This window comes from Balaenoptera ricei, chromosome 2, assembly GCF_028023285.1.
Source record: "Balaenoptera ricei isolate mBalRic1 chromosome 2, mBalRic1.hap2, whole genome shotgun sequence".
NCBI classification, from domain to species: Eukaryota; Metazoa; Chordata; class Mammalia; order Artiodactyla; family Balaenopteridae; genus Balaenoptera; species Balaenoptera ricei.
This window is the reverse complement of record NC_082640.1, coordinates 65,011,957-65,032,792: the sequence shown is the minus strand read 5'-3', so window position 1 is coordinate 65,032,792 and position 20,836 is coordinate 65,011,957. Positions and strand designations below refer to the sequence as shown.

The window sequence follows — 20,836 nt, the reverse complement described above, 5'->3', positions numbered from 1 at the left end:
TACGTAATTATCAAAACACTTTAGAAAACCAATTTTTACTATACATAGTAACATGCTCCTTTAACATTAAAATAGGCAATCTCATGGAGGGTCTAATAACTACTGTAATTCTAAAATAGTGATGAGTTATTTAACAATATTTCATAATATCTGTAACATCCGTAATGTCTTGTGAATAGATAAGTGATTTCTATTGGTGACAAAGCCACAGTACTGCTAATACTGTTATGGTTTGTTGCCTACATGTATAATAGAAAGAATGCTAAACTTCAGTTGGAAGCTAGTGAAAATAAAGATGTAATTGACAGACCCCTCCATGGTGGTAGTATGAAGTGAATAGCTGTGTTCCATTTTCAGGGTATCTAGATTAGCTAAAATATTCTGAGACTCACTTGGGATCATGCCCATATGTGGGCTTCTGTGGAAGCTCATAGACCAGACCGAAAATGGCAGGACTACAAACCTTCAGCTACATCATGGCAGTGGCCAGTGATGTCTGACCTCTTCACCCTTAAGTTTGTTGTGCTGCTGCCCTAATAGCTTCTAAGAATGGGTGAAACATTAAGAAGCTTGGAAGTTTGTTAATAGGAGGAACTTAACCTTCATTTCCAAGGGAAGAAACAGACATCTAGATCACAGTGATCTGTTTGCTGTAAGGAAGCCATCTCCTTTATTTGATTGTGGGAGCCAGTGTTTGGGTCATCAACAGTGGGCATTAAGAAGGTGGGATAAGGCTTCCCTGGTGGCACAGTGGTTAAGAATCCATCTACCAATGGAGGGGACACAGGTTCGAGCCCTGGTCCAGGAAGATCCCACATGCCGCGGAGCAACTAAGCCCATGCATCACAACTACTGAAGCCCACGCGCCTAGAGCCCATGCTCCGCAACAAGAGAAGCCACCACAATGAGAAGCCCGTGCACCGCAAGGAAGAGCAGCCCCCGCTCACTGCAACTACAGAAAGCCCCCCATGCGCAGCAACAAAGACCCAATGCAGCCAAAAATAAATAAATTAAAATAAAATAAAATAAAATAAGATGGTGGGATAAGGTATATGAGAAGCAGGGCTTGGATATATTAGCAATTCCTATATGAACCTTGGAGAAAGGCATTATTGGTGCAGATAGTTTAGGCCAAATATATCTGCTCAGCGTTGACAACTAAAACTGGAATAAAACCCAAATGTCTAACAAGAATGGAGATTTCCTCTTATTGGCATAGTTGTGAAGTTGCCTTTCAAATAGTCTCTGCCAAAGCTTGACCTTCAGTGAACACACCCATTAGCAAGAACCATGAGTCACCTGCACCTTTTTGTGGGCTAGTTCTGGACACCATTAATAGCTCTGGAACTGCTTACAGGCACAGAAATTGTAGATGCAGCTGTTTTCAATATGCAAGACCAGGCCAGATGGGGGCTAGTTTTGGAGCTATTTCAGAAGCTAAACCGTGGGCATATGGAATCAGGACCGTATTTACTAAAAATCTGATGTGGCTTTTTTTTTTAATGCTTTCCTATTATATGATTAAAGATTCATCTAAACCTTTAGAGGGAATGTACAGGTAACAGTAGTGGATGGTAAAAAGATTCAGGATCCCAATGTTTTATTTCCTGGGGGGCCTTTGATGCTCTCTCCCATACAGTACTTCAAATGTTCTTTAATGGACTTTTTGGTTTCCAGATAATAACCTCTTCTACAATACTGCCATTAAAAGCAATAAAATCTTAGCCAGAACCTACCTTAATTCTGAGCTCTTGATGTTTTGAATGGTCTTTTAAGGAGAAGCTGTAAAAAAAAGGGAAAATCTTTATATCCCTTAGTAGTATTTCTATAGTACCTTGTCCTTTATATTAATTAAAAATTTTAAGCTTTAAAGAAAGTAAGAAAGTAATATATGCATATGGTAAACAAATTTTTTAATGGTAGTAAAAAGATATAAAATGGGAAATAAATGTCTCCCTTCTAATCTCCCATCCCAACCTAAACCCCAGTTCCTGTCCCCAAATGTTAACAGTTTTAGAACCATCTTTCCCTGAAATGTTTTCTGTGTGTGTCTACATGTTTTATGTATATGTTTTTTTTTAAAATAAATTTATTTATATTTATTTTTGGCTGTGTTGGGTCTTCGTTTCTGTGCGAGGGCTTTCTCTAGTTGCGGCGAGCGGGGGCCACTCTTCATCGCGGTGCACAGGCCTCTCACTATCGCGGCCTCTCTTGTTGCAGAGCACAGGCTCCAGACGCGCAGGCTCAGTAGTTGTGGCTCACAGGCCCAGTTGCTCCGCGGCATGTGGGATCTTCCCAGACCAGGGCTCGAACCCGTGTCCCCTGCATTGGCAGGAGGATTCTCAACCACTGCACCACCAGGGAAGCCCTATGTATATGTTTTTATTTAAAAGCACATCACAGGGACTTCCCTGGCGGTCCAGTGGTTAAGACTCTACGCTTCCACTGCAGGGGGCACGGGTTCGATCCCTGATTGGGGAACTAAGATCTCGCATGCCCACTGTGCAGCCAAAATGAAAAAAAAAAAAAAGTATTCAAGTAAGAAAATCAAAATTTTATTTTAATGTATCACAGAGTTCTTTTCGTACCCACGTACACAGACCTGCCTCATCATTTTTAGGGCCACGTGATAGTCCATTGCATGATTATCCAGGGTGACAATTTACTTAAGCAATCCTCTACTAATGGATATTTAGGTTGGTCTTAGTTTTTCTCAAGTTAAAACAGTCTGCAGAGAATATCTTTATTAAAAACACTTTTGTATACTTATAGAAGGATACCCCTCAAGTAGTTTCCTAGAAGTACAATGCTCAGGTCAAGAGGATGGGCATTTAAACATCCTCTTGACCTGAGAACAGATTGTAACCAAACTGCTCTCCAAGGTTGAATCGGTTTACATTCCCACCAACAATGTCATGGGTGCTTGCTTGTTCACACACATGTCAATTCTGGCAGTATTAAATTTTTTAAACATTTGCTGATCTGGTGGGTCAAGAATATTTCATTGTGGTTTTGACTTGCATTTCTTAAATTATAAGTAAGGTAGAGCATCTTTTCATTTGCTTATGGAATTTGTATTTGGTTTTCTGTGCATTGCCTATTTATCATTCTTTGCCTGTCTTTCTTTTGAGCTGTTGCCTTTTTCTACTAGATATTTTTGCATTCAGTAAGTATTAAGTTCCTACTACATGGTGAGCAGTATGCTGGGCACTAGAGCTCACTATTGTTGGTGAGGAAACACCACTGTCTTTGCCCTTTGGGAGCTTACAGTACTGGGACACAAACATTAACCAAGTCATGCTCTGAATGGGTATACATACAGACTGAGTTAAGTGCCTTGAAGGAAAGGCTCTTGCATCTCTTAGAACATGTGAGAAGAGAGAGGCCTGGAGTGAGGGTAGGAGAAGATTACCTGAAGGAGCTGACATCTAAAGAACAAATAGGATTTGTGGTTAGGGAAAGCATTTCTGGAAGAAGGAACAGCATTTTGGAGGGAATGTGATGTTATCAGATGAGCTAAAAGAAGGCCAGGGATCAAAGCACAGAGAGAAGAATAACAGTGACACAAGATGAGGCTGGACTACATTACCTGGGCCCTGACCCCATTGATGATTGAGGGGTTCTTCTCCTAGAGAAATAGAAAGCATTGAAGGATTTTGAGTCACAGTTGGTTATCAAATCTGCACTCTGAAAAGATCACTCTGGCTGAAAAGAAGGTAAACAGGAAGACCAGTCAGAAGGTTTTTGAGTTAGTCCATATGAAATCTAATGGTACCTTGGCCCTGGATTATGGCAGTGGACATGAAGAGAAGTAGACGAGTCCAAGAAATACGGAGACGGTCAAATAAAATTTGATGATGGATTGAATATAAGGGATAAGGAAGGGAGGAAGTGTCCAGGATGATTCCTAGGTTCCTAATTAGATGGATGGTGGTACCATTTCCTGAAATAAGAACCACCATATGATCCAGCAGTTCTACTCCTGGGTATACATCAAAAAGAACTAAAACACTAATTCAAAAAGATGTATGGACATAGCAGCACTATTAACAATAGCCAAGATACGGAAGCAAACCAAGTGCCCGTCAACAGATGAATGGATAAAGAAGATGTGATATATATATATATATTCCATTACATATATATATATATAATATTACTCAGCCATAAAAAGAATGAAATTCTTCCATTTGCAGCAACATGAGTGGAGTTAGAGGATATTATGTTAGTGCAATACGTCAGACAGAGAAAAATACTATATGATATTAGTTATATGTGGAGTCTAAAAAAATAATATAAATGAATGTATATGCAAAACAGAAATGGACTCACAGGCATAGAAAACAAACTAGAGGTTACCAAAGGGGAGAGGAAAGAGAGTATAATATGTAAAAATACTGACTCATTATGCCGTAACCCTGAGATTAATATAATATTGTAAATAAACTATACTTCAATTAAAAAAAGAAATACTGGAAGAGGTCAAGGATGAATTCAGGCTTACACAACACATCTGAGTGAAGCTGTCAAATAGCTAATTAGGTATAAAAGTCTGGGACCAGGGAATTCCCTCGTGGTACAGTGGTTAGGACTCCACACTCTCACTGCTGAGGACCTGGGTTCAATCCCTGGTCAGGGAACTAAAATTCCATAAGCCTGGAACCAGAGGAAAAGTCTGGATTGGAGACATAAATATGGAAGTCACTGGAATATAGTAATTAAAGCCATGAGCAAAGATGCAATCACCCATGAAAGGAGTACAGCACCCAAATCAGGTCTACTCTGAAGCCTTAAGGAACACTAACATTTAATGGCCGAGTAGAGAAAGATGAGACAAAAAAGAAAGAACAGGTGAGCAGCCCAAGAGCAGGAGGAAAACCAGCTGAGTGAGGTGTCCCAGAAACCAGTGAAAGAAGGTTTCAAATAGAATGGAGCAGCCAGTAGTGCCAAATGCTTTTGAGACATCTAATAAGAGGAAGGCTGGAAAATGCCCATTGGATTGGGCAACATGGAGGTCCCGGTGACGTTCATTTGAATTGTTTCAGTGAAATAATGGGGGCAGGAGTCAGACTGGAGATGACTGAGAAATGAATGGGAAGTGAAAACACAGAGACACCGTATGGACCACTCTCAAGAAGTGTGGTTTTGAGAGAAAACAGCCACAAACCTATTCATCCTCAACCTCTACTCTTGACCCTTCCTTGCCACTCAGTAAGCTGAAGTGATTTTCTAATTTGGTATTTGATGTTCCACAGCTGTGGTCTCCCAGGAGCCATGGCAACAGGGATAGAGTCTGCAGGGGAGGCCACCTCAACCTTGGGGGCTCTTCCACCTCTCGGAGCAGCTTCTGACTCTGCAGGCCTGGGAAGCCCCATTGTAGAAAACGCTGCTGAAACTGGCTTTTAGAAACAAAGAGTCCTTATATTTTAGAGACACCTACTGAAAAATGTAAGGATAAATAGTGTCTGGGATTTGCAAAGTGAAACAAGCTAAGCCAGGAGTTGATAATTATTGAAGCTGGGTGATGGGATGGGTACATGGAGATTTATTATACCCTTCTCACTACTTTCGTTTATGTGTACATTTTTTTCATAATACATTGTAAAAAAATTAAGTTTAGTAACTATGTAAATTGGAAGTACACAGAGCCAGTGACTGTCACAGGCCCACTGTTGACCATGCCACTTAAAATGGGATCTCCTTTAAATACAATATGCCATTTGCTTGTGGGTTTCAAGGTACCAAATGTCCAAGGGAGTCAAGCCTGCTCTCAGATGCTGTCCTTCCTTCTCTCAATAACCCTAACACCTTGTTCCTTGCCCCTCTTCTCCGTTCTTACCTCCCTCCTGAGTCCACTGTTATTGGACTCCAAATAGCAGTTCTGTCACTTATCTTCATGAACTTGAACAACTTCCTTCTCAGACTTGAGCCATGTTCTGAAAGATAAGGATGCACATCCGCTTAGCAATGTTGTGAAGATGAATTCTGACAGTTTATGTGGGAGTAGGTAACATAGCTACATCCTCAAAAGTCCACAGAAGTCAGGTAGTACAAATGAATGAAGATGACCAAGTAGGAGAAAGTCCTGTGACACTTTTAGCCTGTCTTTAGCTTTGCCACTTTTAGTAGACATACCAGTAGGAAGAATTGTAAGAAAATTTCTATTCTATAAGGAAAATGTTATTTCAGCATGATCATAAATGGAATAAATAATCTATATTCATAAATAAATGGGTAATAAACTGAGACTTAGCCTCAGTGTTGGGGAGCATTAGGGAGTGGTGAGGAGTAGGGCAAGCCAGAGCACGCAGGCCCCATCTAACACAGGCAGTCCTCCTCAGCTCCATGACTGCTGCCATGAGAGAATGTGGAGCCAAGGTTAACATGTCTTCTTGTTTTACAAGAGAAGCTAGAACTCTAAAATTTTTATGTGAAATCTCCCAATTCTTAAATTTGGTTTCAATTATTTACAAAAAAAGAACACTACAATGGCTAAAATAATTCCATTTGTGGGCCAAAAGCAGCTCATGAGCTGCCAATGTGCAACCTCTCACCTAGATAATGGGATAGAACACAGTTTCCCTTCCCCACCCCTTTATCTTCCACCTCTAACTTTCTCCTTTCTCACATTTTCCACATTCTTCTCTCCTAACCACTCCCACCCTTCCTTTCTAGACTAAGTCCAAGTGGTAGAAGGGATTGAAGTGGGTTGAAGAAGTGACGAAGCCCAAAGGGCTGTGATCTAAATGCCTCATCCTGCTCCAGGGCCTAGGCCAGTGCCCTGCACATAGTGGATCATAATGACAAACCTGATGAATGAATAAGCCAGCAAGTAGGGGGCAGTCAATTTCTTGTGCACACCTGGGCTTACCTGAGGACTCTCATTTTTCTCAACAGCCTTGCGAAGTCGTTCTGGCCGCTCCATCATCAATGGGAACTGGGCGATTGACCGGCCTGGAAAATATGAAGGAGGAGGGACCATGTTCACATACAAGCGACCAAATGAGATTTCGAGCACTGCCGGAGAGTCCTTTTTGGCCGAAGGTCCCACTGATGAGATCTTGGATGTCTATGTGAGTTTGAACTCTTGCCTGGATTTTGTATCTTCTTGCTTCTCAGGACCACACTTAGAACAAATAAACAACAAATATTGCCCCTGCTCAATAAGACTATTTGAGCGGCGCCTTTTGGGGTACCCTTACATGCTTGGCATTCATCTTTGCCCCTCACCTCCGAATGTACCTAGCTCATGGAAACCTTAAACTCTCCCAGATGCTTATTACCCTCAGCGTTTATTGAGCCAGTAAAACCAATTTTACTTGTTGAACCAAATCAGAGGCAAAACATATCCTTTATTTCATGAGCATTGGCTCTCCTCCAGGCACTTTCCTCCTATGCTAATTTGGCGTGTTTTCTTTTTATGGCAAAAGAAAGCAAATGCCTAAAGCAAGACAAGACCACTCACAGTTCCCAGCCCTCTTCAAATTCTATTAAAGCAAGTGAAGAAACAAGAACTCCAGGGTACTCCAGATGACACAAAAAAGCTTGGAGTAACAATATAGAGATTTACTAGTCGTTCCCTGCTTCGCAGAAGACAGAACTTGGATTTCTTTGACAAGAAACTAAAGTATTCAGTTGCCCCAGAGTTAAAAATGGTCCTTATTTTTTAAAAGAAACCACTAGAATCCAATCTTCTTAAAAAGATCAGGAAATAAAAGGTGACCGGAAATAAAAGCTCAAAATCACATTTTGATAAGAAAGATCGCGCTCACCCATAGATATATATTCTCTCACCATCTCCAAAGCCATGCTGGTCTACTTGATATTTGCCGAGTTCGAATTTTATAAATATTACTTGTCCAACTCTACAGTTACATGTTCATTCCCTTTGGGCCTAGTGGCTCATGGGCTAGAAAGTACAAAGGAAGTCTTGTTATAGCTCGTTTTGAATATTTTTTTATAGACTGTCCAGCTGGTGTTGGACTCCGGGTAAGTTTCGAATGGCATCAGGGGTGAAAACTCAGGTTGTCAAAGGCCCACTGTGGGTGGTCTGGGATGTGGTGGCCAATAATAATTTCATAAATGGGACAAGGTTTGCACTGGCAGAATGTTCACACAGAAGAGGCACAGTAGAGGGGGAAAGGCTTTCCGGCCCCAGAATGACTGTTGGATTGTGTGAAAAGAGAAGTGAGGGGATTAAGAGTAGACAGCAGGGACCTGAGGTCACACCACCGTGTCCCTCGGGGGTTCTCTGCTCCCCACCATGGTTCCTGGATGTAGGGGGCCCAGGGGTTCTCATGTCTGCCTTCTGTTGGGTGATTTCTAGACAGGAGGCCACGTTTCACATGTAGGGAAGGGGTAAAGGCTGATGGTGTAACGGAATGGCATAGACACCCTCATGGACCAAACAGGACCCACCCACGCAGGAGTGACTCAGAGAATGCCTGTAGCTAACAGGACCTCAGAGATCAGCTGGATTCTCACCTCCTGCTTCTCCAGATGAAGAAATCGAAAACCATGAGATTGAGGGACTTGCTCTAGGTGACCCAGCGGGTAAACAGGAGAACCCCTTCGTAAAGCAATAGAGATAGAAATATCACAGCGTGACCTGTCTCCTTGCCTGACTCCTATTTTCAGTGCAGATTTGCATTCCGCGGCTCCATTTAGCCCACCACCCTGCTTCCCTCCAGGAAAGCCATGAGCACAAAGGATTTTGTGCTCCAAAGCCAATAGGGAGGGATTTATTCTGCTCAGCCATGCTGGTTTGTTTTGTGTTCTTGTCCTGGACACTGTTTAGTTGCTGACTTCCACAGCCCTAGGCAGCTTTTGTCATGGGTCCCTGAGAGAATAGGACCCAAGGAGACTTATTGCCCTTGTATCTGTTTTCCTCACCTCATCTCTCTGTGGTTCTGGAACTTTCCATGGATGAGAGGGGATGGGACCCAGAGAGTCAATGAGGGAGAGGGTTGGGTCAGACCCTTCCTGAGCCAGCGTCCCGGGCCAGGTAGAGGACTTGGGAAGAACCTAGGGGATCTCGGGCTGACGCTGCCAGAGGTCTGGCCCTTCCTTACATGACTCTGTCTCGCCACCTAGTGTTCAAATGGGTTCTCTGTAGTGTAAACTTAAGTGTCTCTTCTGGATATTTTGAGGGCCTTGAGCAAAATCTAAGCAATGGTAGAGGATGGTTGGGAGCCGACAGAAAGGCTCCCTACCATTGCTCCCATCTTCCTGTTTAAAATTTATAAAATCTTGACTTTCAGCCTAGTTTTCTTCTTATTCTCTCAAAGACTACGTTCTTCACTCTTCAAAAGCAGATAGCAAAAAGCCATCTGGAAATAGCTTTCGTTTAGTGTGTCACCAGTCCGCTAATATTATTAGATGTAAATCAGTCCACTCATTTATAGTTAGTGCCACTTACACCGCTGAGCCCAAAGCCAGCAGGAAGGGGATGTGCATGTGTGCCAGTGCAGTGACGTTGACCTTTGTGTTGTCAGATGATACACCAGCAGCCTAACCCAGGAGTCCACTACGAGTACGTAATCATGGGGAGCAATGCCATCAGCCCACAGGTGCTGCCTCACAGGAGACCAGGTAAAATTTCTGGTTTTGCAGCCAGTCACTCCGGATCATTTCCTTTAAACGCCCTTTCTCTCTTCTTCTTGTGTATCTGCCCTCTGTCTCTCGGTCAACACAGAGAAAACCTATGGACACATATTACAGAGTCAATGGGCCTTGATATCAGAGGATGCTTCACCATTTGCCTGAGCCTTCACTGATAAGAGTGTTTCATTCACTTGATTCAAAAATGAACATTCTCAGTCTGTCTTTCCAGTTCAACATTTTGAAATGTCTTTTATATTAGTTTCCTATCACTGCTATAACAAATGACCTTAAACTCAGGAGCATAAAGCAACACAAATGTACCGTCATATAGCTCTGGAGGTCAGAAGTCCAAAATGGATTTTGCCGGGAAGGAATCAAGATGTTGGCAGGCTGTGCTCCCTCTGCAGGCTCTGGGAAAGAATCAGTTTCCTTGCCTTTTTCAGCAGAGGCCACCTGCGTTTCTTGGTTCATGGCCCCTTCCTCCGTCTTCAAAGTCAGCTGAATAGCACCTTCAAATCTCTCTCTGCCTCTGACCCTCTTCTTCTGTCATCTCTCCTTCTCTGACTCTCGCCCTCCTGCCTCTTTCTTATAAGGACCCTTCCGATTACATTGAGCTCAGCCAGATAATTCAGGATAATCTCTCCATCTCAAAATCCAGGATAATTTAATCACGTCTGCAAAATCCCTTTTGCCGTATAAAATAACACATCCCAGGTTCCAGATGTTAGGACACAGGCATTTTCAGAGGGCCGTTATTCTGTCTACCACATGCCTTTTCTCTTGGTCCCCTTCTGCTTCTGCTAACACACCTTTCACCTATAAGAAAAGAATAATGAATTCACACCTAACAATCCACCTCTTCCCTGTGGGCTCTGCTGACAGATCCAGCAGCTTTGCTTGCCTCTGCTGGGTATAGCACAGCCCCTGGCTGATATTTCTTTACCAAATGATGGAGCCCATCACCCAAATGGAGACCGTCTTTTCCATCTTTCAGACAGAAGGGTCTGCAGAAATATTAATAATAATCACTAATAATCACTCACACGCAGAGTCATTGCTATGTGCCAGACACTGCTGAGCCCTTCACATAGACTAACTCGTCAAATTCTCACAACTATGCTCAGAGGGAGGTACTGTTATTAACCCCATTTTAAGAGTAAGGAAATGGAAGCTTAGAGAGATTGAGTTACTTGCCCAGGTCCCACAATGACCTCAGGTTAGCCTGGGTCACTAGCCCCTGTGCCTATTACACTGCCTACAGGTGACCTGGTCCAACACCTGTCCTAGGAAGTGAGGGGACAGATGCGAGACCTGGCCATACATCCTTCTCTGGGCTGCCGATTGGATAACCAGGTTATCTGATTGTTACAGGTCGGGGAGGAGCCACTTGGCACGTGGGGTGCATGTGTTGTCCAAACTCCAAGTCAGCACACTCAGCCTGAAAGAATTTTTAAACCATTTCCAGGAGCAATATACAGTCTGAGAAACCAAGTTCAGATGGGGAAATATTGAGATTACTGATGCTGATTTATAAGGGCAATTGGACAGACTATTTGAAATCATATAGGATGATGATGAGTGATAACAAGCCTAATGGGTCTCAGCTAGTGGGTAGCATGTGGCTCTGGGATCAGCTGTCTGGGACAGGGCAGGCCAGAAGGGGTCAGCTGTAAAAAGTTGGTGAGGAGAGGCAATCTGGACCAGGCTTCATCCACCGTATCAGTGGAGTCAGGACTCCAGAGCTTGAATTCAATTCTGCCACTTTCTTGCTGTGCACCCTCAGGCAAGTCAGTAACTTCTCTGAACACATTCACAGTCTACAAAATAGAGAGGGAAAAACATACACTCAAGGGTTTTATTTGGGAGGGGGAAGGTATTGAATAAATTAGGTGTCCATCTTAGCACAGTGCCCAGTACATATAAGGTACATAAAAGATTTTAAAATGTTTTATCCGATAATATCTTGGACAGTTTCATTTATATCAGTATGCTGGTCTTGATTCTATGAGTTTAATTTGCATATAATATTTTAAACCATGAAGTATTATAAGTAGCCAACTAAATAAGAAAGTGCTGCTGAAAGGGTAGAGAAAGCTCTAAGTTTTAACTGCATTTTATAGTAACCTTAGAATTTGCCTCCTTATTTTACATTAAACTAATGAATGCTTGAACACTATTCAATCAAAATGGAAATATGTAAAGTAAAATGCAACTGCTCCATAACTGCCAAAACTTGGAAGCATCCAAGATGTCTTTCAGTAGGTGAATTTGGATAAAGGAGCTGTGGTACATCCAGGCCATGGAATATTATTCAGTGTTAAAAAGAAATGAGCTATCAAGCCATGAAAGGACACGTAGGAATCTTAACTGCATATTACTAAGTGACAGAGCCAATCTGAAAAGTCTCCATATTGTATGATTCCAAGCATGTACGTACGGTATTCTGGAAAAGACAAAACTATGGAGACATTAAACAGATCAGTGGTTACCAGAGATTAGAGGGGAGGGAGGGACGAATAGGCAGAGCACAGAGGATTTCAGGGCAGTGAAACTATTCTGTGTGATACTACAATGGTCGATAGATGTCATACATTTGTCAAAACCCACAGAATGTACCACACCAAGAGTGAACCCTAATGTAAACTATGGACTTTGGATGATAAGGATGTGTCAGTGTAGGTTCATCAGTTGTAACAAACGTACCGCTCTGGTGTGGGGTGTTGATGGTGGAGGCTGTGCATGTGTGGGGCAGGAGAGATACGGGAACTTTCTAGACTTGCCACTTGATTTTGCTGCGAACCTAAACTGCTCTAATTAATATACATATTTTATATTATATATATATATATATATATATATATGTCTATTTTTCTTTTTTTTTAAAGCAGTATTCCCAACCTCAGCCCTCTCCCAGCTTCCCAGAGGGAATCTCTCTTTACAATTTGGTGGGACCCTACCCAGCCCTTTCCGTGCGTATACAAACATGTATGCGGCCAGTTTGAATATTTGTCTACAATCTAAGTGTGCCAGGAACATCACGTGCCAGCCTTTTCCATAAGCCAACATACATCTAACCTCAATTTGAAACTTCTCTGAAACTGGTAGAAAACTCAATCTCAGTCAATCTGGGGGCTCCCACACACACCGCAGATAGAGGAAAGATACCTGCCTGGCAGGTCTGTGGTGCTCAGGAAACCCAAGACCTCAAACACCTGCCTCTCCTCACTTTGGAGATCTCGCTCTCTCTGCCTCTCTCTCTCTGTCTGTCTCTCTCTGAGAAAGTGCTCTCTCCACTTTTCCCTCCTCCTTTCCCTGGGCTGGCCCCTCTGGGACCTGTTATCCTTTCTCGGAGCTCAGGCTTCCCTGTGGGAAGGAAGAGCCGTTAACTTCCTGCAGCTTTCACTTTCACTCCTGTAAAAATCTCAGACAAGAAGATCTAAGAACTTGGCCACTTGGACTAGGAGAGGAGGAGGAACAGAGATAAAGAACAAAACACAAATTAATCTCTCAAGGACTTCCCTGGTGGTCCAGTGGTTAAAACTCTGCCCTTCTAGTGCAGGGGGCACGGGTTTGATCCCCAGTCAGGGAACTAAGATCCCACATGCTGCACAATGTGGCCAAAAAAAAAAAAAAAATTAGTCTCTCAAAAAGTGTCTGGCCACGTCTGCGTATGTGTATACAAACTGAATTCTGCTATACTTTTTTTCTTTCACTAAACAACCTATGGGTCATATCTCCATGTCACAACGTGCATTTGCTTCATTCTTTTAAAAAATAGCATAATATTTCATTCTTGGTTGTAGTGTAATTTATTTGAACCACTACCACTGGTAGACATTTAAGTTCATTTTACTGTTTGGCTGTTTCAAATTAGTAACCATACTTATACATACCGCTTTATATAAAAGAATGAGAATATTTGTATGACAATTGTCCTGGAAACTGAATCCCTAGGTCAAAAGGTATGTGCATTTAAAATTTAGAGAGATATTGCCAAGTCGCCCTCCAAAACTTTGCGTGTATTTACAGGCTCACCCAGTGTGCAAAAGTGTGCTTTCCTGCACCTCAGCGAGGGGTTTAGGGATTTAAGGGTTTCCAAAGTTTCTCATCTTTATTGTTAGGTGAATAGAGTTGCTGTTGTTAGTTGCTTTCTCATGTAGTTCTTTAATTAGGAAGGAAGTTGAGTGTTGTTGTGTGACTTTTGACTGTGTGTATTTCTTCTCATGTGAAAAGAAATTGCCTCTCCCTGTCCCTTGCCCACTTTCCCTACTGCGATGTTCATCTTTTTCTTATTCATTTTTAATTATGTTTTTAATATTAGGGAAATTAACATCTGCCTATTTTAAATATATGTGCTATGAATTAGAAATGATCTCATGCTACCTAATTTCTAATGTTGGAGCCATTGCCTCTTTACGACTCACTGTCCAAACCCATCTTCTGTGGTGTGTGCACTTGCGTCTCCTAGGGGAGCCCTTCAACGGCCAGCTGGTACCAGAAGGGGGGAGCCAGCAGGAGGGAGAAGGGAAAGAGGGGGACGAAGAGAAGTCAGATGTGCACGGCGGGGCACCTGAGATATTCACCTCGGAATCAGCACAGACCTTCCCGGTCAGGCATCCTGATAGATTCTCTCCCCACCGGCCGGACAACATGGTACCACCAGCACCACAGACCCCACGGCGGAGCCGGGATCATAACTGGAAACAGCTGGGGACGACGGAGTGCTCGACAACCTGCGGGAAAGGTGAGCTCATGTGCGGGCTGGGAGGGTCTCTGCAGATCCCGGAGCAGGAGTGGGGAACATGCAGGTAGGCCCCAGGCACGTGGCAAAGCTTCCCCTCCTTGAGCCTGACTGTGAGATGGCTCGTTAGTGTGAGGCTGTGTTGGGGGTCCCCAGGACCACCCTCAGGCTCGGTGATCCACCGGAAGGACTTAGAAAACTCAGAAAACCTGCTGTGCTCATGGTTACAATTTATTACAGTGAAAGGCTACAGATTGGCATCAGCAAAGGGAAAAGCACATGTGACAAAGTCCAGGAGACACCAGGCACCAGCCTCCAGGTGTCCCCTCCCAGTAGAGTGGCACAGGGATGCACTTGGTTCTCTCAACAATATTGTATATGAGCCAAGTATTGCCAACCAGAGAAGCTCACTCCAGCTTTGGTGTCCAGGGGATTTATTGGGGTTCAACCACATAGGCATGTAGCTCCCACATTAGCTACTCAGCCTTTAGCACCCCAGAGGTCAAACTAATACAACATGGCCTAAGGCCTCAGGCATGCAAAGACAGGCATTCACAGAAATCACACTGTTGGCATAAACTAGCTTGTCAAACTGACAGAGTGCACCCCAAGATCTCTGGCATAGAAAAACTCTTATCTGCAGAATATTCCAAGAGCTCTGAGGTTATCTCCAGCCCTGGTCAAGGGCCAGTCCTGAATACAGGTCTCTCTTTGGAATATGCAGGGTCTGAGCAACCCAGGCCTGCTGAGTTAACCCTTTCCTGCACAGTATGTTCATTAATAATCAGAGAATACACTCACCTAGTTCAAGATTTACAAGCTTACGTACAAGTCAAGGTTGTGGAACACTTACACAAATGCCATTCAAAAGTCATTCTCAGATCTAAGGATTTCAGAAAAAAAAATGCTTTGGGAGCTTGAAGTGTTAGTTAGCTAGCTTTTACACTCCACAACTCCATTCTTCCTCCTTAGTAAATTCTTAATCCTGTATTTGTCCCATTATCTTAAGACCAATCAACTCAGACCACCAGGAACAAGGCTGTATAGCCTAACAAAGTCAGTTTATGCAGCAAAGGGGACCACACACCAGTGGGAGCATAGGGCATCTCTCCAACGAAAAGAAAAGATCCAGTAATAGGATTTAGGGGGAAAGGTGGAGTCTATGTGAAATTTAAATAAAGCACAAATTTAAATAAATTTGTGGACTTCCCTGGTGGCTCAGTGGTTAAGAATCCACCTGCCAATGCAAGAGATATGGGTTTGAACCCTGGTCTGGGAATATCCCACATGCCACGGAGCAACTAAGCCCGAGCGCCACAACTACTGAGCCTGCGCTCTAGAGCCTGCGAGCCACAACTACAGAGCCCTCGTGCCACAACTACTGAAGCCCGCACGCCTAGAGCCCGTGCTCCGCAACAAGAGAAGCCACTGCAATGAGAAGCCCACACACCACAACGAAGAGCAGCCCCTGCTCACCACAACTAGAGAAAAGCCCGCGTGCAGCAACGAAGACCCAACGCAGCCAAAAATAAAATAAATAAATTTATAAAAATAAATAAATAAAGCAGCAGAGTTGTGATAGGCTTGAAGCAAAGCCTGGCTGTGTGTAAAAGGGTCAATATCAATATCAGTCTGGACTGTCATGTGGACTCATGGCCCTGTGTCCTTGAACACTCAAAGACAAGATAGATGTGGGATGTGGTGTCCAGAAACCCCTGACCTGATGTTCTGCACCTGGGCTGGAAATTGATGCTGCTTTTCTGTTCCAGGTGCCTTAGATCCTCATGGCAAGGATATGTATAACTGTGCAGTCATGATTTCCTTCATATACATGGTGATAGCCTCCTGCTTGTAGTCAAGTGCTATTTGTGACTGTAAAACAGCTTCTTCGAGGGGAGGTTACCATAGAAACAGAGGCTGTATCGCTGAGGAGTTTCTGCAGCTGGGAAACTGATACCTCCAGCATATTGGTTTGGGGATTTTTTTTTCTTTTCTTCAAGAGACTTGCGTCTGAGAGTACAAAACTTGGAAACGATGGCATAATCAACACATGGAAAAATCTTTCACAACCACCTTTAACGCTTTTATCTTTTTCATAAGAGCACTGACTTAGTGGCTTTTGAGAATCGAATTGAAGTCTTTGGTTCCTCTTGGGGTCTGGAGCCCTTCCTGCCTGGAATCTTTGCTGGTTCCATGATGCCTTCATAACTGGAGTGCTAATTTATGGAGGTTTTATCGTGCTTATACTTAATACTTGCGCAGAGAATGTGAACTGGAGAGTCATTGTGCCAACTTCTCTTATAAGCCTTATGAGGGAAAGTTAAATGCCTGTTAAGTGTGTCTTAAAAGAGGCAGAAAGCTAGAGATAATTATGCATTAAGGCCAAAATCAGTTCAGTGAGGATCTGTCCATGACGCCATAAAGGTAAGCAGTGTGAAATGAAATGTACTTGACATAGGAGCCCAGGATCAAAAGGTATTTTGATAGTGCTGAAATAGTCTACCATTTAGGTAGTGGTGTGATGCCTGCTAACGGAAACAGATACACTCAGAACTAGGTGAGATCAGGTGAAAACAGATACACTCAGAACTAGGTGAAAACTAGGTGAAAGGATAAAGATTGTTGTCATATGGCTTGATATCAAGGGTGGCATGTGTAGAAGAGTCTCCTCCATTTCATGTCTTTAACGACAGCCTGGCCCAGCCTTTCCAGTAGGATGAGACGTAGGCCTGTCTGGAGACCATAAGGCATTGCATTGTGGACACAGTGGGACAAGGACAAGAGCATGTGCCATTTGCCACGCACCCTGCGTGCTGCTCACCTAGCCTTGTGTTCACTGGACTCATCCAGGTGGTCACTCAACGGTCTCTATCTGTTCTGTACCAGGCATGATGGAGGGACCCCTTTGCTCCCTCTAAGGTTTGCTCCCAGCCAGCGATGGCTTCAGAGACGTCAGGGCAGGAAGGCAGTGTGGACGCGCAAAAACATTTAGCTCATCTCATGGTTGTCAGTGGTAGTGACAAGTGTGCCGTGACCAAGAAATTCTGAGCCTGCCAGGGCTGTCCATCTCTTTTCTGCACAACCCAAGTCCACTTGCCTCGTGATCTCATCATTTTCCCCACACAAACCCTCTCCCAAACTCTCCTCCAGTCCTTCCTGGCAGCACTCACCAGACCACACATTTCTGTGCCTCTCAGATTAAAATTCCAGCATCAGGATAGCATGATCACAGGGAGGAACCCTGTCACCGGTGTACCAGAGAGGCCCATACTCTGTCCAGTCATTGCCCGGACCTCCGTTTATCTGGTCAAACTCCTGGCTTGGCCAAGTTGATCCCTGACGTTCCAAGACTAGAGTTATTTAATTTTTTCTTTTTCTTATCTTGTCCATCTCTCCACAATGCCTCACTGACCTCTACACGGTCCCCTGAATTCACTGACTTACCTCATTTAATGCCCACTGATTACCTGTGGTACAGTCCCCCCTCCAACGTAACATACTTCTGTTTAGATCAACACATTGAACGTACAGCCCAACCAAACTGATCCCAGATTGTTCCTGCTACCTGAAGCCCAGCCAGCACCTGACCTCCCCACCCCATTCTTGCTGGCTAGCACTTAGAGGGCTAATTGTGTGGCATGCTTGGACAATGAAGAGATGGCCAGGTACCATTTTGAGTGATAGTCTCCCTTTCTGCAGAAATATAAACTGACCCAGAGAAAGAAACCTTTTCGGTCATTGGAGTCAAGAACTATAGATCTAGTGTTTTCTCACCATCGGAGACAGAAAGAGTACCTCTGAGTTTATTTCCTTGGCTAAACGCTGGAACTGGACCAGGGGGAAGGCAGGCAGTGGCCAAAGTGCACACAGCCCCAAACAGGACCCATCTTTCCAAGGCACAGAGCATTCCTAGGGTAACTTGTATCCTTTCAGCTAAAGATACTCAATTCCCCCCTCATTAGTGCCAAGCAGTTGGGGTAGTTACTTTTGCCTTCCACTCCACAAACGTGTAAGTAGAAAAGTTAAACCCACATGGTCTGATGGGAAAGGGATGGGCTAAATAATAAAATTTTTACTTAATCCCTTAATAGCTGCGTCCCAATGAGTATCCTGCAAGCTGTGAACTGAATCTTATTCATCTTTGTAACTCAGCACAATGTCCTTAATGTTTGTTGAATTTCATTAAAAATCTCTTCGTAATGGAAGCAGATATGTTACTGGACAAAATTTAATTCCACAAAAGTTTTTGCTTCCTATTAATTTTATAGCCAGTACTGCCTTTTTTTTTAAACATCTTTATTGGAGTATAATTGCTTTACATTGTTGTGTTAGTTTCTGCTGTACAACAAAGTGACTCAGCTATACGTATACATACATCCCCATATCCCCTCCCTCTTGCATCTCCCTCCCACCCTCCCTATCCCACCCCTCTAGGTGGTCACAGAGCACCGAGCTGATCTCCCTGTGCTATGCATAGTACTGCTTTTTACTCACCTAATAATTATGCTTAATTGGAACATTATTTTAAAATAATGGTCTCAAGTTATAACTGCATTGTAAATTTTTACGCCCATAGTAGTTTAAACAAACGATTGTTTCTGATTCAAAACTGTCTTACAAACTGTCACGTTTTTTACAAGAACTACCTTCTGGCTCGGTGTGTCCCACAAGATCAGCTTAAAGAAGCATTGGAACACTTCGTGGCTGCTGAAATATTTAGAGACACATTCAAAGTTGTCCCTTTAGTTACAATTAAAATTATAGCAAGTTGAAGTCGAGAAACTCTAAATGCCTGGCCAATTAGCAACAGAACTGAGACAAAGCTGTAGGCTACATGCCAGTGTTCTGCCCAGCAGGACTCAGCTACTGGCCTAGACTGGGGCCGGGGGTGGGAGGGGTGGGTACACAGTTATTTATGAAAAAGCATCTTACTCTCCAGACGCTCGGGTTGCACCTTCCCCCAGTTAGGGTTCTTTGTAAACACCCAGTAGTAATACTTCAGTGCTGCCACCAGGGGGTAGCAGAGAGAGAGAGAGGCAGGCCGAATTGAATCAGTTTTTGTTTTGTTTTTCCAGTTGAGAGCTAGAAATTCCACTGAACAAACTTTGACTTTTTCTCCAAAATAGATTATACCTTATTAAGTATGAAACATGAGGCTGTGCATTTAAAACAAACAAAAAAACTGAGGCAGTCAGTATTTTTTTTTTTAGCAAAGTAACAAAAACAAATGTTAGACCTCTGATAAATATTCGCTCAACAAACTTTTATGGAGCACTTACTCCCCTGCTGTACTGGAGTTACAGGGTTGAGCAAGCACTAGTCCTGTCCCCGAGAAACTCACCATCTCATAGGAGGCAGACATATACTCAAATAACGAAAATTCCACTGGATCAGTACTTTACTGGGGGAATGTGTAAAATGATTTACAAAGGCGAAGCCTGCTGCTTTTCTAGCCTCTCTTGAATCTTCTTACTTCTCTGCCCCAACCTGACTGTTGCTTCAACATACCTGGCGCTTGCAGGCCGGTTTGCCATGCACTTTTGTTCCAGTTCCGCGGCCTGGACAGAGCCCCCCTCCAAGACACACGTGTGCACAGCTACCCAAAACCAACCCTCTCTCTGCAAAACCCTCTCTCTTTCATGTCTGCGGAAAACCTTCAAGAAGTTATTATTTGTGTTCATTTTATAATCATTCCCCTGCCTATCGATCTCTCTTGTTGTCTTGAACTCTTAGGGGAACTGTTTTTATCTGCCTTTGAACACGTTCAAACCATGTCCACAAATAGATTATAAGGCCTTTGAGGGCAGGAGCTATTCCTGCTCTTCTTTGCCCCGGACAGTGCCTAGGAAAGCCCTTGTGCAGGAGCCGCGTGTAAACTCAGGAATGGAGGGGTGTGTGTGTGTGAATCGTTCTGGTTCTGAGGCTTTTCTTCAGCAGCACCCGGATCTCTGCGCATCTGCATTCATAGCCCAGCATTAGAGTGTCTTCTCCTTGTCCCTGCAGGATCTCAGTACCCTATTTTTCGCTGTGTGAACAGAAACACTCACGAAGAGGTTCCTGAGAGCTACTGTGACTCGAGCATGAAGCCGACCCCGGAGGAGGAACCCTGCAACCTCTTCCCTTGCCCAGCCTTGTAAGAGGGCCTCTCTGTTCCGGTTGCCTGTTTTCAGCTCACCTCTGGTTGCCTGTGCATAGGACCCTAGTAGTAGATGTAATCTAATTTTTAAATCAGCCTACATCTGTTTTAGAAACAGGAGACTTAGTCTATGCATAAAATGCAATCTGTTTAGCAAGCGCACCTGTCTTTCAGTATTCACACAGGAGCTCATAGCCTTTAACTGGTCAGCACACTCCCGGGAAGCCTTTGGTGAACTGGAGCAATTAAGTCACAAATACATCTGCTTGGGGAGTGTCTCAGGAGAGGTCTCGGTTTAGTTATTGAATAATAAATAGGACACTTTTAGAAGAACAAGGAGGAAAAGCCCTAAAAGG

At 43.5% G+C, this 20,836-nt stretch overlaps 1 protein-coding gene across 1 annotated transcript in view; it reads left to right on the top strand.

Annotated features, from left to right (window-relative positions):
* THSD4 (thrombospondin type 1 domain containing 4) overlaps nt 1-20,836 on the top strand; it is a 588,874-nt gene that overhangs the window by 548,558 nt on the left and 19,480 nt on the right. Inside the window, exons 9-12 of the mRNA XM_059912858.1 lie at nt 6,898-7,073; nt 9,495-9,591; nt 14,072-14,347; nt 20,348-20,477. Of these exons, the coding sequence (XP_059768841.1) occupies nt 6,898-7,073; nt 9,495-9,591; nt 14,072-14,347; nt 20,348-20,477 (679 nt within the window). The remainder of the gene's footprint in view (nt 1-6,897; nt 7,074-9,494; nt 9,592-14,071; nt 14,348-20,347; nt 20,478-20,836) is intronic.